Source organism: Acinonyx jubatus, chromosome D1, assembly GCF_027475565.1.
Source record: "Acinonyx jubatus isolate Ajub_Pintada_27869175 chromosome D1, VMU_Ajub_asm_v1.0, whole genome shotgun sequence".
NCBI lineage: Eukaryota > Metazoa > Chordata > Mammalia > Carnivora > Felidae > Acinonyx > Acinonyx jubatus.
The window spans coordinates 43993477-44008083 of NC_069390.1; the positions used below are offsets into that span (position 1 = coordinate 43993477).

At 38.7% G+C, this 14607-nt stretch overlaps 1 protein-coding gene across 2 annotated transcripts; it reads left to right on the forward strand.

The window, feature by feature from the left end:
- The first annotated feature begins 46 nt into the window (after positions 1-46).
- On the forward strand, positions 47-12485 carry PSMA1 (proteasome 20S subunit alpha 1). Of its 2 annotated transcripts, none has more exons than XM_015087580.3 (10): positions 47-160; positions 1444-1488; positions 1982-2083; positions 2204-2307; positions 4339-4427; positions 5289-5359; positions 5521-5650; positions 6565-6644; positions 9992-10102; positions 12111-12485. In XM_015087580.3, exons 1-10 carry the CDS (start codon positions 158-160, stop codon positions 12165-12167), a joined length of 792 nt encoding a protein of 263 aa, XP_014943066.1. In that variant the 5' UTR covers positions 47-157; the 3' UTR covers positions 12168-12485. The 2 variants fall into 2 exon arrangements, with proteins under 2 accessions (XP_014943066.1, XP_026928875.1); XM_027073074.2 differs by lacking the exon at positions 47-160 and adding an exon at positions 200-218.
- Positions 12486-14607: the final 2122 nt, after the last annotated feature.

The following is a 14607-nucleotide window of genomic DNA, read 5'->3' on the forward strand; positions in this document are numbered from 1 at the left end:
CTGGGAGCCTATCGATATCTCTGGGATAGATTGCCTTGCCCTGCGCCGCCGCCGTCAAAATCCGAAGACTTGTTTGTAGATCGCCGAGCGGTAGTTTCGGCCGCGCTCCTGGGTCCGCACCTCTGCTGGAGGCCGCAGCCAGACCCGCGCCGGAACCATGGTGCGTTGGATTCCGAGCTCAGGCAGGGTTGGGGCAAAGATCCGCCGACTGGGGGATGGTGAGCCGCCACTTCGGTCATCCTCAGAGCGGCCTGGGGCCACGGGGTATGGGAACCTCGGCCGACAGGAGGGTTCCAGCAGTGATTCAGCATCTCCGGCCTGGCGGGGAGAGGGGCGATGGGTAGTCAGTGCGGCCTTTCTCCCGGGCTTGTTTCGCTTTCCGCCGGGCCTGGGACACTACCTCCTCGGTCAACTAGATGAGCTCGCCCCTCAAGTTCCTACAGCCGGAGTAGTTCCGAGCGGTTCAGAATGGCTCCTCGTGCTCTATGTAGGAGAGGAGGAAATAGGGACTTGACTTGGCGGCTTCCCTGTACTGCCACTGCGGGCTTGATCCCAGGGTTTGGGTTCCAGGACAGCGTCCATTTTCCTTGTGGGCCCGTCTCATTTTTCTCTCCCCTACACTCGATCAGAAAGGGTTCTTTTCATTCACTTTGTCCAAGTGAATAAACCGAGGCTGAGAGAAGTGGTGTTATCACGGACACAGCCTAGGGCTCGGGGCTTCCAGTCTCATGTCTGCCATTCCAGCACTCAGCTTTCTCACCCCCCGGGTTATTTCCCCAATATTGTGCTGGTAGACTTGTTTCAGTACCCTTATTAAAGCAGTAATGGTTCTGGCTCTGTAGCTATTTGTGTTAACATCTAACTTCCCGAGAACATTCTTGTGTTTTTTCTTCAATATGAATGTTTATACGTACAAGGCACCGTTTTAAGTGCAGTAAAGGGTTCAAAGATAAATCTGACATGTCCCTAATCATAAAGTAGAAAGGGAGTGTAGATAAAGAACTGATGGGAGTATGTGTTGGAATTTTGGGAGAAAAATAGAGAAGACTTAGAGAGATAGACATTTGAGTGAGGTTAAAGAAAAAGCGCTTTTGATCATTTATTAGGGCCCAGTATAAGAGAAGAGCCTAAGCAGAGATGGGAAGGAAAGGTGACACTATGAACTTTAGGAACGGAACCCAAAGGGAATGCTATAGATAGTGGTAGAATTGGAAGTTGGAAAGATGGGTCCATCTAGATCTGCTCCTCCCTTGTAGCTCATGGTAAATTTAGAATTTGCTTGCAACTGAGTATAGCAGTAATCTTCCAATGAGTTTGTATTAATAGCAGGTGTTAATGTTGAATGGAAACAGATGGGAGAACAGTTTTTAATGATAGAGCTTGTTAAAAACTGGAATTTGTAGTGTTCTTAAGTTAACAGGTCTTTTTTTCTTTTATTTTCAGTTTCGCAACCAGTATGACAATGATGTCACTGTTTGGAGCCCTCAGGTAAAAATGTTGTGGTTTTCTTTATTTTAATTTTTTTTTTTATGTTTATTTTGGAGAGGGAGAGAGACAAAGCGTGAGTGGGGGAGGAGCAGAGAGAGAGAGGGAGACACAGAATCCCAAGCAGGCTCCAGGCTCTGAGCCGTCAGGACAACACCCGACAGGGCTTGAACCCATACATAGACTGTGACATATGACTTGAGCCAAAGTTGGACGCTTAATCAACTGAGTCACCCGTGTGTCCCAGTAAAAATGTTTTATACTATATCTGTGAAGTGACTTTAGAAACTCATGAAAGTGTAAGCTGTGGCAAAATGGAATATAATCATGTTAGACATCCTGGAACCTAAATTTATCATTAATAAGTTTCCTAGTTTAAAAGAAAAATCATTTGAGATTTAACCATACTCCCCTGAGATTTGGGACCACTAAATCAATTTTAAATATATAAAAGGATCTTACAAGATGACTCTAACATGTGTTGTTTTCTCTTTAGGGCAGGATTCATCAAATTGAATATGCAATGGAAGCTGTTAAACAAGGTTCAGCCACAGTTGGTCTGAAGTCAAAAACCCATGCAGTGCTGGTTGCACTGAAGGTAAGTACAGCAGTAAATAAATCTTCCTCGTGTAGAAAATGGAACTGTCAGATAGAAGTTTCACTGCGTCGGTAATAAAATCGTAAACGTATTTTTATGTTCTGTAATGTCTCTGTTTAGAGAGCACAGTCAGAGCTTGCAGCTCATCAGAAAAAAATTCTCCATGTTGACAACCATATTGGTATCTCGATTGCGGGACTTACTGCTGATGCTAGACTGTTATGGTGAGTATGATCTTGAAAAGCAAAAGAAACATCCATTTGGATTCATCAAGATACGATGTTTTAGGAAGTTGTCTGGCAGAGTTTGGAAGTTCAGATTGTGAATACCTTACTGGATTTGGGCTCAGTTACTAAGTATTCCATTTCTTGATCCCTGTAGTAGTAACTACTACAATTAGCCATGTTAAGATTAAAGCTTTTGAGAAGTCACGTCATAATGCGATACTTGTTAACTCAGTGTTTATTGTTTGAGACAATGTTGTGTCTAAGAAGAGCTTGACACTTTTGTCTGGTTTCTAAGGATTGGCAGAACTACCCTTACTTTAATATGCCAGTATTTGTAAGACATTTATTTTTTGCGAAGCTCATTACTGGATATTCATTCTGTATGTATGAGTCAGATATACATCTTGTCTTCTAGGAACTTAAAATCTAGTAGTATATCTTTAATACAAGGTAGAAAGTGGAGAGGAACAGGTAGATTTCTGTGAGAGTCCAGAGGAGATAGAGATGAGACACATATAAGTGAAGAGCTGGGGCTTTGAAACCACTTAGGATTTGAGGTGAGGCTAGTTACTTACACCATTGATGCTTTTAGTATGTTCTGTTTCAGAGTTATTGTTGAATAGCCTAACATGTAGAGCACTTAACGCAGTGCCTTTCAGGTAATTTATGAATGTGTGTGTTGGGAGGTCGAAGGTAGTTAGCCAAAACTAATCTCTTAAGCCTGTGATTTAGTGTTTATTTACTTTTGAGACAGAGACAGAGCATGAACAGGGGAGGGGCAGAGAGAGAGGGAGACACAGAATCTGAAACAGGCTCCAGGCTCTGAACTGTCAGCACAGAGCCCGACATGGGGCTCAAACCCACGAGCTGTGAGATCATGACCTGTGCTGAAGTCAGACGCTTAACTGACTGACCCACCCAGGTGCCCCAAGCCTGTGATTTAATTAGGGAAGAAAGAATATACGCACGAAACGCAAATAGTAATGCCACCGTTGAAGATTTTAGAGTTATCCAGTGAGTCGCCTGCTCTCTTAGGTTGGCAAGATAGTGACGGCATTATTGGTTTCTGAGAGCTCTTGAAAGTGTAAAATATGTTCCATGGTCAAACGTTTTATTTACCCCATGTATCTAAAATACTGCCATGTAAATGTGTAATCAATGTAAAAACTTCATTAATGAGATATTTTGCATTGTTTTTTGTACTGAGTCTTTGAAATTTCAGGTGTATTTTGCACTTCCAGTACATCTCTGTTCAGGCTAGCCACCTTTTAAGTGCTTAATAGTCACATGTAATCAATACCTGCCATATTGGGCAATGCAGTATAGATAGCCTTGGGAAATGAGCTTAAATAAAAGTAGTGAACAAATAGCATGGTTCCCACAGTCAACATTTGATTACCAGATGTGACATACACATAAACTAGGCAAAGCAACATGGAAAGAAAGGTGCATATCCATTTCCCTGTTGTTTATCCTGTTGTCTTTAATCATTAGGCATGAATTCTGTTTTCCCCAACGTTACATCTGCTTGAATCTTGGTACGTTTAACAGTGAGACTCAATAGTCTAGTGTTCTGTGTCTCCTTTAGAGTGCTGCTTATGGAGAGGAGCAACATTGGCAGGAACATGTAGCACTGTCCTTGTATGGATTCTATTCCTTGCATTTGCTCTTTCGGGGAAATTTCAGTCAGCTTTCAAGAAAAAAAGCAAATAGTTACTCTTTTTGCTGGTTTAAGACCTAGAATTAAGACAATCTTGTTGACAGTGGGAAAGGGTAAGAAAAGAGAGCTTGCTCTTTTTCTCTTGCTCAGCCTTCTCTAAACTACTCAGAGACCAAGTTTATCTAGAGCTAAGGAATATTTAGTCTTTTTAAAAACCTCATCATGCCCCAGAGTTCAGTGTAAAAATGCATCCTTGTGGCATGTCTTTCTTAATCCATGTGAGGAAAAGCAAAAAGAAATCAAACTACTTTATTTAGATTGAAATAACTCTGATTTGAAATAACTAATTTTTCTTGTTTCTTTTTTAGTAATTTTATGCGCCAGGAGTGTTTGGATTCCAGATTTGTATTTGACAGACCTCTTCCTGTGTCTCGTCTTGTATCTCTAATTGGAAGCAGTATCCTTTTTATGTTAGGATTTATGGATGTGAAATTCAAAGAATTTTGATACTTAATCCTTATGTTAATTATTATATAAAATACAACATAATGCTTATGTTAATTATTGGGAATATAATACATAGGCTAGGTAAGATTCTGAAAACTTTAAGGTTAGTTACTTTTCAATAACAATGTTTAAAATTTAGAATTGTGGGAAGTTTTGCCATGGAAAAATGTTCTAAGTAAAGCATTAGATTGCTCTTTCATCAGCCCTATTCCAGACATAGAGAAGCCCAATTCAGGAAAACTATTCAAGTATCATTTCTAGAGGAGATTTGCATTGTTTATTGGTGGTTCTAGATGTCCCCCCAAATTCTTAACCTCTCACCCAAAATAGATGAGGTACTCTACATAAGAGGAGATCATTTTGCTGGCACTCATTCTTAGGTTTTGTGGAGAGTCTTAACATTTAAAAAAAAAATTTTTTTTTTTTAATGTTTATTTATTTTTGAGAGAGAGACCATGCGAGTAGGAGAGGGGCGGGGAGGTGGGGGGTAGGGGGTGGGGCGGGACACAGAATCTGAAACAGGCTCCAGGCTTGAGGCTGTCGGCACAGAACCTGATCCAGGGCTCGAACTCCCAGACCCTGAGATCATGACTTGAGCCAGAGTCGGATGCTCAACCGACTGAGCCACCCAGGCACCCCCTCCCAATGTTTTTTAATATGGGGCCAAAGAAATATGGTTCTTTTATTTTCTCTTTGCTGTGATGGATTATGCAGCAATTAAAAAACCAAAGCTCTTTGTTAATAATGTTTAACTTGAAAAAAAAGATAGTACTTTATTCCTTGTTAGAACGGTTTCTTTAACTAGTTTAAGAGACCCAGATACCAACGCAACGATATGGCCGGAGACCATATGGTGTTGGACTGCTTATTGCTGGTTATGATGTAAGTTCATAGAATATTTGTTATATTTTGATGATTTTTCAAAACTGACTAGAAATTTCGTAATTTTTAGCTCAAAGTCAAAAATTGTGTGTGTGTGTACATATATATATATGTAATGTATGTATATATATGTATGTGTATTTTTTTTTTTCTGTTGGTAGGATATGGGCCCTCACATTTTCCAGACCTGTCCCTCTGCTAACTATTTTGACTGTAGAGCTATGTCCATTGGAGCACGTTCTCAATCAGCTCGTACTTACTTGGAGAGACATATGTCTGGGTTTATGGAGTGTAAGTAATTTTTTTTTGGTCCCCTCCAGAGATGAGCCAGAGATGAGAACCACTGTATTGGTTACCAATTATAAGTTCTGTTGACAACTTTTAGTTTTCTATGATTCTGTTGTTATTTTTAGCCACATAGACATTTCTGTATAAGTAGTGCATAGACAAGAAATTAGGGTAGCTATGAAAAAGAAAGGTAAAATGATGATGGAAGATTTGATCATGGGGCAGGTTTTCAAGTGCTTTGCTTAAACAGTGGTCTTGGACTTTAACACATGTTTTTTGGACATCTCTTTAGGTGCCTGTGTGGTTGTTTACCCTTCATTCTATTGTGGTGTATTGCATTATTGGGCTTTTGAATATTAAACCAGCTTTTGGATTCCTAGGACAAATCCCTCTTGATCATGATTTATAATAGTAACTATATATAGAAATGTTTACATAAACATAATTGTTGCTGGATTCATTTTGCTGATATTTTGTTGAGGTTTTTTTTGTGTCTGTATTCATAAGAATAATTGATCTGTAGTTTTATTTTCTTGTGATATCTTTGTCTAGTTTTGGTATCAGGTTAATACTGGCCACATAGAAATATTGGAGACTTTGTTTATAAAGAGCAAATAAATTCCATAGAATACATTTTACAAAAATTTGAGCTGTAGCATTTGTGAGTGAGGATTCTCATTTAATTTAGCATAAAGGTGAAATTTAGTAACAAAAATCATGTATTCTCCTCTTTAAGTAAAATAATAGCAATGTTATTTATTATTATTAGAAGATTATATGGCTAAACATTAAAATTTTGGCTTTTTATTGTGATATATTTATTATGTGACTAAAACCATAATAACAGACTGTAGACCTGGTAAAAGCAGCCTCATGTGAAGATGAAATTAAGAAATAATTGTTAATTTGTTACATAGGCAATTTGAATGAACTGGTTAAACATGGTCTGCGTGCCTTACGAGAGACACTTCCTGCAGAACAGGACCTAACTACAAAGGTAGATAATCATGTTTTTCAACTTGAAGTTTTAACATTACAGGTCAATCACTTATTTCATAAGTATAAGTAATAGAGGAGTGTACACAGTTCTTCAATTTGGGAGATTTGCCTTGGTTCATTCTTTCTCTTTAAGCTATTCACTAAGTGATCTGATTTTGCAATGATTTTTAAACATTTCTTTTTGGTGTAAAGCAATAAAGCCAGTAAGTTTTATGTAGAATGCCCTACATTTCTTTAGCAGGTCAGAATACCTTTGTATTATTATTATTTTTTTAATGTTTATTTATTTTTGACAGAGAAAGAGAGCATGAGCGGGGGAGGGGCAGAGAGAGAGGGAGACACAGAATCTGAAGCAGGCTCCAGGCTCTGAGCTGTCAGCACAGAGCCTGATGCAGGGCTCGAACTCACAGACTGCGAGATCATGACCTGAGCCGAAGTCGGACGCTCAACTGACTGAGCCACCCAGGCGCCCTGTTACCTTTTTGTATTATTAACTCAGTTAACAAATATATGTATTGAGCACCTACCACATGCAGACACTAGGCATTGAGAATATAAGCACAGCAAGCATCTTGGCCTTCATGGAACATACTATCCAAGTTGGGGCGAGAATATATACCCATAAGTAAATTATATAATATATTAGAAGGTGATAAATGCCACAGAAAAAATAAAACAGGTTAAAATGAGAAAGACCATCTGGGTATAGGAAGGAGGTGTGCTGAGGAAAATTTAAAATAGGGTGGTCAAGGATGGCCTTGGATGGTCAAGAAAGTGAAATTTGAGGAAAATATCTAAAGGAAGTGAGTGAGTGAGCCATTCAGATGTCTAGCACAAGATTAATCCAGGGAATACAAGTATAAGGGCCTTGAGTCCAGAACATTCCTTGTAGTTGAGGCAGGGAGGCTAGTAGTGTTGGAGTCAGTGATCAAGAGAAAGAGAAGGAATAAAGTCAGATAAATGGAGGCCAGATCATGTATAAACCATTGTAGTTATTTTGGGTTTTATTCTGAGTGGGCTGTCAAGAGTTTGAGCAGAAGAATACCATGATTTGATTTGGGTTTTAAAGAGTCATTCTCGTTGCCATTTTGAGAACAGATTATAGTGGGCAACATGGGTGAAAATAGTTTTAAAACTGTTAAGGTAATGCAGATGAGAGAACGTGGCGAATTAGAGCAGAGCTGTGGAGTTGGAGAGGGAGGTAAGTGGTTCAGTTTGGGGTATGTTTTGAAATCAGAGCTAAAAATGTTTGCTAACGAATTAGTTGTGAGGGTGTGAGAACAACAACAAAACAAGTTGTTTTCAAAATTTGGGGCCTGATAGATTAAGGAGAGGTTTACATTTACTGAGATGGATAAGACAGTAGAAGGGACAGGTTTGGGGGTGGGAGTTGTGGAAGATCAGGCAGTTAGCTTGGGACTTATTAAACCTGAAATGCCTATTGTCCATTGGTGATATAAAATAAGCAGTTATTGGGGCACCTGGCTGGCTCAGTCAGTGGAGCATGCGACTCTTGACCTCAGGGTTGTGAATTCAAGCCCCATGTTGGGTGTAAAGCTTACTTTAAAAAAAAAAAAAAAAAAAAGGCATTTATCAGATGTGTCTCCCCTAAAGTTTGGTGGAGAAAGGTCTAGCGTAGACTTACAAATTTTGGAGTCTTTATGTAGAAATGGCATTTTGAGACTGGATTGGATGACACTGCTAAAGGAATCATAGTTTTGTAAGAGGTTTAAGGCCTGGGCCAGGGGAACTCTAACCTTCAGAGATTGGAAGGTAAGTATCAGCAAAAAGGACTAAGAATGATGACCAGGGAGATAGGAGGAAAACTTAGAAAGTGAGACGTTCTTGAAAGCAAATGAAGAAACTGTTTCAAGGAGGAAGGAACAAAAAATTGGTAGTACATCAAGGAAGATGTGGAGTGAGAATTAAATGTAATGGGGGACTCGACTAGACGGTTTCATTGGAATGGTGAGCCAAAAGCCTGAAAGGGATGAATCAGTAGAGAATGGGCAAGGATGGACTGGAGGCAGCTCTGTGGAGATTTTCTCTTGCAGGGTCAGAGAAATGGGTGGTGACTGGAAGAGAATGAAGGGAAGTTTTTTGTTTTGTTTTTCTTTTAATTAAGATGGGAGAAATTACAGCATGTTTGGTGCATGGTTATAAGAATAATCCCTGTAAAGGGAAACATTTATGTAGGAGGAATATGAGAAAAACTGCTAGACCAGTGTCCTTAAATAGTACACAGGTGGAAGAAAGGTAGACAGACCTTAGAGAGGAAATTGGACTATTCATTAACACAGCAAGGGAGAGGATCTAGGGATATGATACCATGGGAGCTTGTGAACATTCTCTTCTAATTGCTTCTGTTTTCTCAGTGAAATGAGAATGGAAAATGTTAGAAGATGTCCAGGAGAAGAGATTGAATGATCTAGGGACCCATATAGTACAATGCAGGAATGATCATTAACCAGAATATAGGTATCAGTCAGCATTTTATAAATCCATTTTGTTACAGTGATTAGATAATTATTATGTAATATATATGTGAAGAATTTATAGCCTGATAATCTTTTGAAAATAATTTTTCCTATCATAAAAGTAATTTTTTTCAAAGAAATCAGGAATGTACATTAAATTATTTTTATTTGTTTAAAGTACCCATAATGCTATCACTGAAGATGACTGTCTTTTAAAATTTGGGTTTATAGTTAACTGTTGACATGTACACTTTGGAAAAGTTTGCTCAGGTATCTGGGTTTCTGATTTCATATTTTTACTGAATCGTGGATAATGATTCAGTGAAATCGTTGAGAGAAGGCCTATATATCCTTATGCCTCAAATTTTCACTAAAATTTTAATTTTACACTGGATAGCATTCACTGAGCATTTTAAGAATTGGTCTTTAATTTTAATATGTAGAACATAGTTCTAGGAGCCCACCAACTTCAGCACTTTATAACCCACTACTTACTCTCTTTCCTTGTTAACAACCATCATCTCTTAAACAAGAAACAAACCTGATTGTTTCTTAGGAGTTAGGCTTACTGCTTAGCTAAGTGACTTGCTCCATTACACTGGTCTGCAGCACATTCTCATTATGATTCAACTTGCGAATTTCTTGGTGGCATAGACCTTTGAAGTTACTCGTGATTATCAAAATATGAAATTTGCAAGTTATAAGAGTCTACAGTTTTCTTCCTTTTTTCTCTACATTGAGTGTTTTTCAAGTCTTATTTAAGTGCTATATAAACTTTTATTCTGCTTTGTTTCACCCATTTAATCATAAACATTTTTCCAACCTAAATTCTCTTGATTTTTAATTTTTACCTTTTTTTCCCCCTCAGAATGTTTCCATTGGAATTGTTGGTAAAGACTTGGAGTTTACGATTTATGATGATGATGATGTATCTCCATTCCTGGAAGGTCTTGAAGAAAGACCACAGAGAAAGGCACAGGTATATAACTAATCATTACACCAGAGACTTTAGTTCTGTCATAAGCTGCTGTTCCTACCACAAGTGTGTAAACCTACCATTTTTGTTTTTAATTATTGAGGTAGGCTCATAATTCAAATGACAGTAGGAGAACTTAGAACTGAGTAATGTGAAATACTGAGGGAGCGGTTATCTACATAAGTGAAAGAGGGTTGATAATCTAGTTATCTGTTGCTATTTTTCACAATTCTATGGGTTGACTGGCTAAATAATTCTTTTGCTAGTCTTACTTAGGGCCTCTTGTGTTGAAGTCAGTTGAAGCAGGGGGGCTGGAACATCCAAGATGGCTCTACTTATGCATCTTTTTTTTTTCTTTTAATTTTTAATGTTAATTTTGAGAGAGATGGAGTGCAAGGCAGGGGAGGGGCAGAGAGAGAGAGAGAGGGAGACACAGAATCCGAAGTAGGCTCCAAGCTCCAATCTGTCGCCACAAAGACTGATGTGGGGCTGGAACCCACCAACCACAAGATCATGACCTGAGCTGAGGTTGGATGCTTAACCAACTGAACCACCAAGGCACCCCTTTTTTTGTTTTTTGTTTTTGTTAATGTTTTGTTTTATTTTATTTTATTTTATTTGTTTATTTTGAGAGCGAGCACAAGCAGGGAAGGAGCAGAGAGACACTCCCAAGTAGGCTCCACACTGTCAGAGCAGAGCCCAACCCAGGACTCAATCTCATGAACCATGAGACCATGACCTGAGCTGAAATCAAGAGTTGGACACTTAACTGAGGGAGCTACCCAAGCTTCCCCTCACATGTCTTCTTTATTCAGACTTTCTTGGTATATCTTAGAGGGACAGTTAGAAGGCTGAGACTGCTGCTAGGATGGCTGTGTCCTCTCAGAACCTTTCTTCAGCAGGGTAGCGTCTCAGAGCTTGTAAAAGTTCAAAAGCTCCAAAGTGGAAGCTGCCAGACATTCTAAAAGGCAGAGGCTCGGGAGTGGCGCAGCATCAGTTTTGCACATTTTATTGGTTAAAACAAGTCACAGGGCCGGCCAAGAGTCTATAGGAGTGAGGACTGAGGGAAAGTTCATTGGGGACCTTCTGGAAACTAAGTTGGCTCTTCACAAATACTGAGAAAAGGGTCAGGAAATACTGGTCTTTTTGGTTGAATATTTAGAATACACGTTGGCGGGGCGCCTGGGTGGCTCAGTCGGTTGAGCGTCTGACTTCCACTCAGGTCATGATCTTATAGTTCATGAGTTCAAGCTCCACGTTGGGCTCTGTGCTGACAGCTCAGAGCCTGGAGCCTGCTTCGGATTCTGTGTCCCCCTTTCTCTTTGCCTCTCCCCTGCCCGTGCTCTGTCTCTGTCTCTCAAAAGTGAATGAACATTAAAAAATAAATAAAATTTCTTTAAAAAAAAAAAAGAATACACATTGGCTATTTACAGATACTTATTTGATAGTTGTATAATTGAAAATAAAGTGTTCTGGAGAGACACTGTTTTCTACAGTGTGAATTTTTTTTTTCACCTTGGAGAGGATATTGTTGGTACGATTTAGAGAAGCAAGATTTGCATTGTATTTAAACCTGTTGGTAAGAACCAGCACTGTTGGGGAGAATGCTGTGAGTTCCACACAGCTGGTTGGTTTGACCATGTTTTCACTCTGTTTATTAGTGCTAAAGAGGAAGAGAATGCCTAAAATCTACTGATTATATTCTAAGGCTAGTAGTGATGATAAAAGGAAGGCCTTTATTCCTAACCAAGACAATATGGTAAAATGCTGGAATTGTTCAGTGATGCTTTGGTTTTCAGACCTATAAAATTACGTCTGTTTAAAAACAAAAACAAAAACAAAACTTTGTTCAGAAATTTTAACAGGACAGTCAACTAAAATTGAATATCCAAAATCTTTCCTAACCCCTTTTCTCATAAATTCTTTCAGACTGTAATAAGTGTGATAAGAAGTATATATTAGTCAAGTGATTTTTTTTTTGACCTGTTTTGTTTTTTTCTTCCCCTTACAGCCTGCTCAGCCTGCTGATGAACCTGCAGAAAAGGCTGATGAACCAATGGAACATTAAGTCATAAACCAGTCTATCTGTATATTATCAAATATGTAAGAATTCAGGAGCACGTACTGATGACAGTAATGTATACTTTGAACCAAAAGATGCAGGGTGGTCTTATGGTATGTTTTAGGAATCAGCCCAGATGTGTTTTTCCCAAGCACATATGGTTTCTTCTCTGAAACCATATGATGGTATGCATTTTTTTTTGAGAGGGTCTATATAATCATTTTCTAGAAAGTATAGTTATCTGTACTAATGTTTTTATATGAAGAACATAGTGTCTTTGTGGTTTTAAAGACAACTGTGAAATAAAATTGTTTCACCTGCTGGTGTATTGGGTTTTTGTTTTTTAAGTAGCTTCAACTGTAAATAGTATGAGATTACAACTTGTCATCTGCCATGTTTGCCAAATTAAATTGCCTTATGTTTAATGACAGGGAAAATAATACCTTTTATCTATCACAACCTTATACCAGTTCCCTGTGTGTGGACTTGCTACATGAGAATCTATGGAGATTTGTTTCAGAATACAACTTGCAAAGTTCAACCCTGGAGATTTCTTAATAAACCTAAGAAACCTCCCCTTTGCAACCACCATAGTAGCGAGACTATTAACATATGAATGGTTTTTCTTTCCAACCAGCAGATGGCAGTAGTGCTAGCTCTGGCCTCCGTGTAGGGAACTTCCTGCAAAAATAACAAAGGGAAATTTTAATCCCAAACCATCATTTCCTCTCAGCCTGCCCAGCCCCACTCCATCGTAATCTTTAGGCTGACTTCCATTATTTTTGTGAGTGGTGTATGCAGAAATTGCAGAACAATTTTTATCTTAGGCCATGCAAAATGAAATCTGAGGAAATCTGATTTACAAAACAATCCAACATTTCACTGCTAAGAAGCCGAGAGGAGTTTTTTATTTCCTGAGATTCCTATCTAGAAAGGAGCAGTTCATTTGTAGATAGGGAATTTGGATTTTAGACCTAATTCTACTAATTAGTTACCATTGTCTTCAGGCAAGTTACTTAGCTCTATTTTAAGGAACTCCTTTGGAGAATTAGTGTGAAGGTTAAATGGGAGAATTTATGTGAAAACTTGGACACTTTAAAATTCATAAATTGTTACTTTACTTTTTTTTTCCAGATCACCTAAAACTTTAAAAGCTTGAGTAGATTTAAATCTCTAGCTTCTTGAAGGGAAAGTGCTAGGTGCTTTCTGGCAAACTTGTTGAGGGAAAGACCTGACTAAATATAGGAATGCGTATGAGGTGTTGGGTCTGTATTCTGAAAGTAGCCTCAGGAATCTGCTATTTGAGCTTGGGATGAGACCACAAGTACCATGTGGCCATTTGACCTACAATAGATTTGCATTAAGCACATGCAACTTTCATAAACGCAAAGTGAAGAGGGAGTTCTCCCACAGGCCTTCAGACTCAATAGCTAGTATAGTCTGGAGGAGGGAACATAAGTGGGAAATTTCATAATCTGATCTTTAAAGCCTCAGGCGGGTCTCTTCTGTGCCTATCATTGTGCCAGCCTCTGTCTTGTTGAGTGATTCTGTTGTTTAAAGATAACATGTATAATGTATATCGTTTTGTACCTGTTCCTAAATGTAAACCAATTACTTGACTGGTGCTCAGGTGGGAAAAAAATGTGATCTGGATAGTACTTAAGAGGCGATTTTAAAGATTTTTTTTTTAAAGATTTTTTTGAGAGAGAGAAAGAGAGAGAGACAGAGTGCAAGTGGGGAGGGGCAGAGAGAGAGGGAGACACAGAATCTGAAGCAAGCTCCAGGCTCCAGGCTCTGAGCTATGAGCACAAAGCCTGACTCTAGGCTGGAACTCACAAATCGCAAGATCATGACCTGAGCCGAAGTCTCAGATGCTCAACCGACTGAGCCACCCAGGCATCCCCGGAGGCGATTTTAGTAATCTTTTTAATATATGATGTTAGTCTTATACGTTGACCTTAGAATTTAAAATCGTTTCCACCCCAGTAAGATTCAGTCAACTCCACTGTTTGTACAGAGTTCGTTGTAATGCCTTTTCATTGTCACTTTGTCTAGTGTGTTATATTCATTCTGTTTAGTCTGTGTTAATGATAAACAATAAAATTCCTAGTTGTATCCTCTCATAAAACCTATCACTGATACACAATCAATTTACCTGGAATTTATTAGACATCTATATGTACAGCTTTGAAGAACTCATGGTTAAAAAATAAGAGGCAGTAAAGTGGGTCACAGGATTCAGGTTGTGGGAACAGCTTTCTCAATGTTTGATGATTTTGTGATTTGAGAGCAAGTCCCTTTTCTTTAGGCCTTGATTTCCTAGATGCCTGTTTTTATGATTCTTGGTATATGACTCTTAAAAGGTCTTTGCTCTCAAAAAATTTAAATTTCACATGCATTCAAAATGATATAATTACATAGAATAGAAAATAGAAGTCCCAAAACA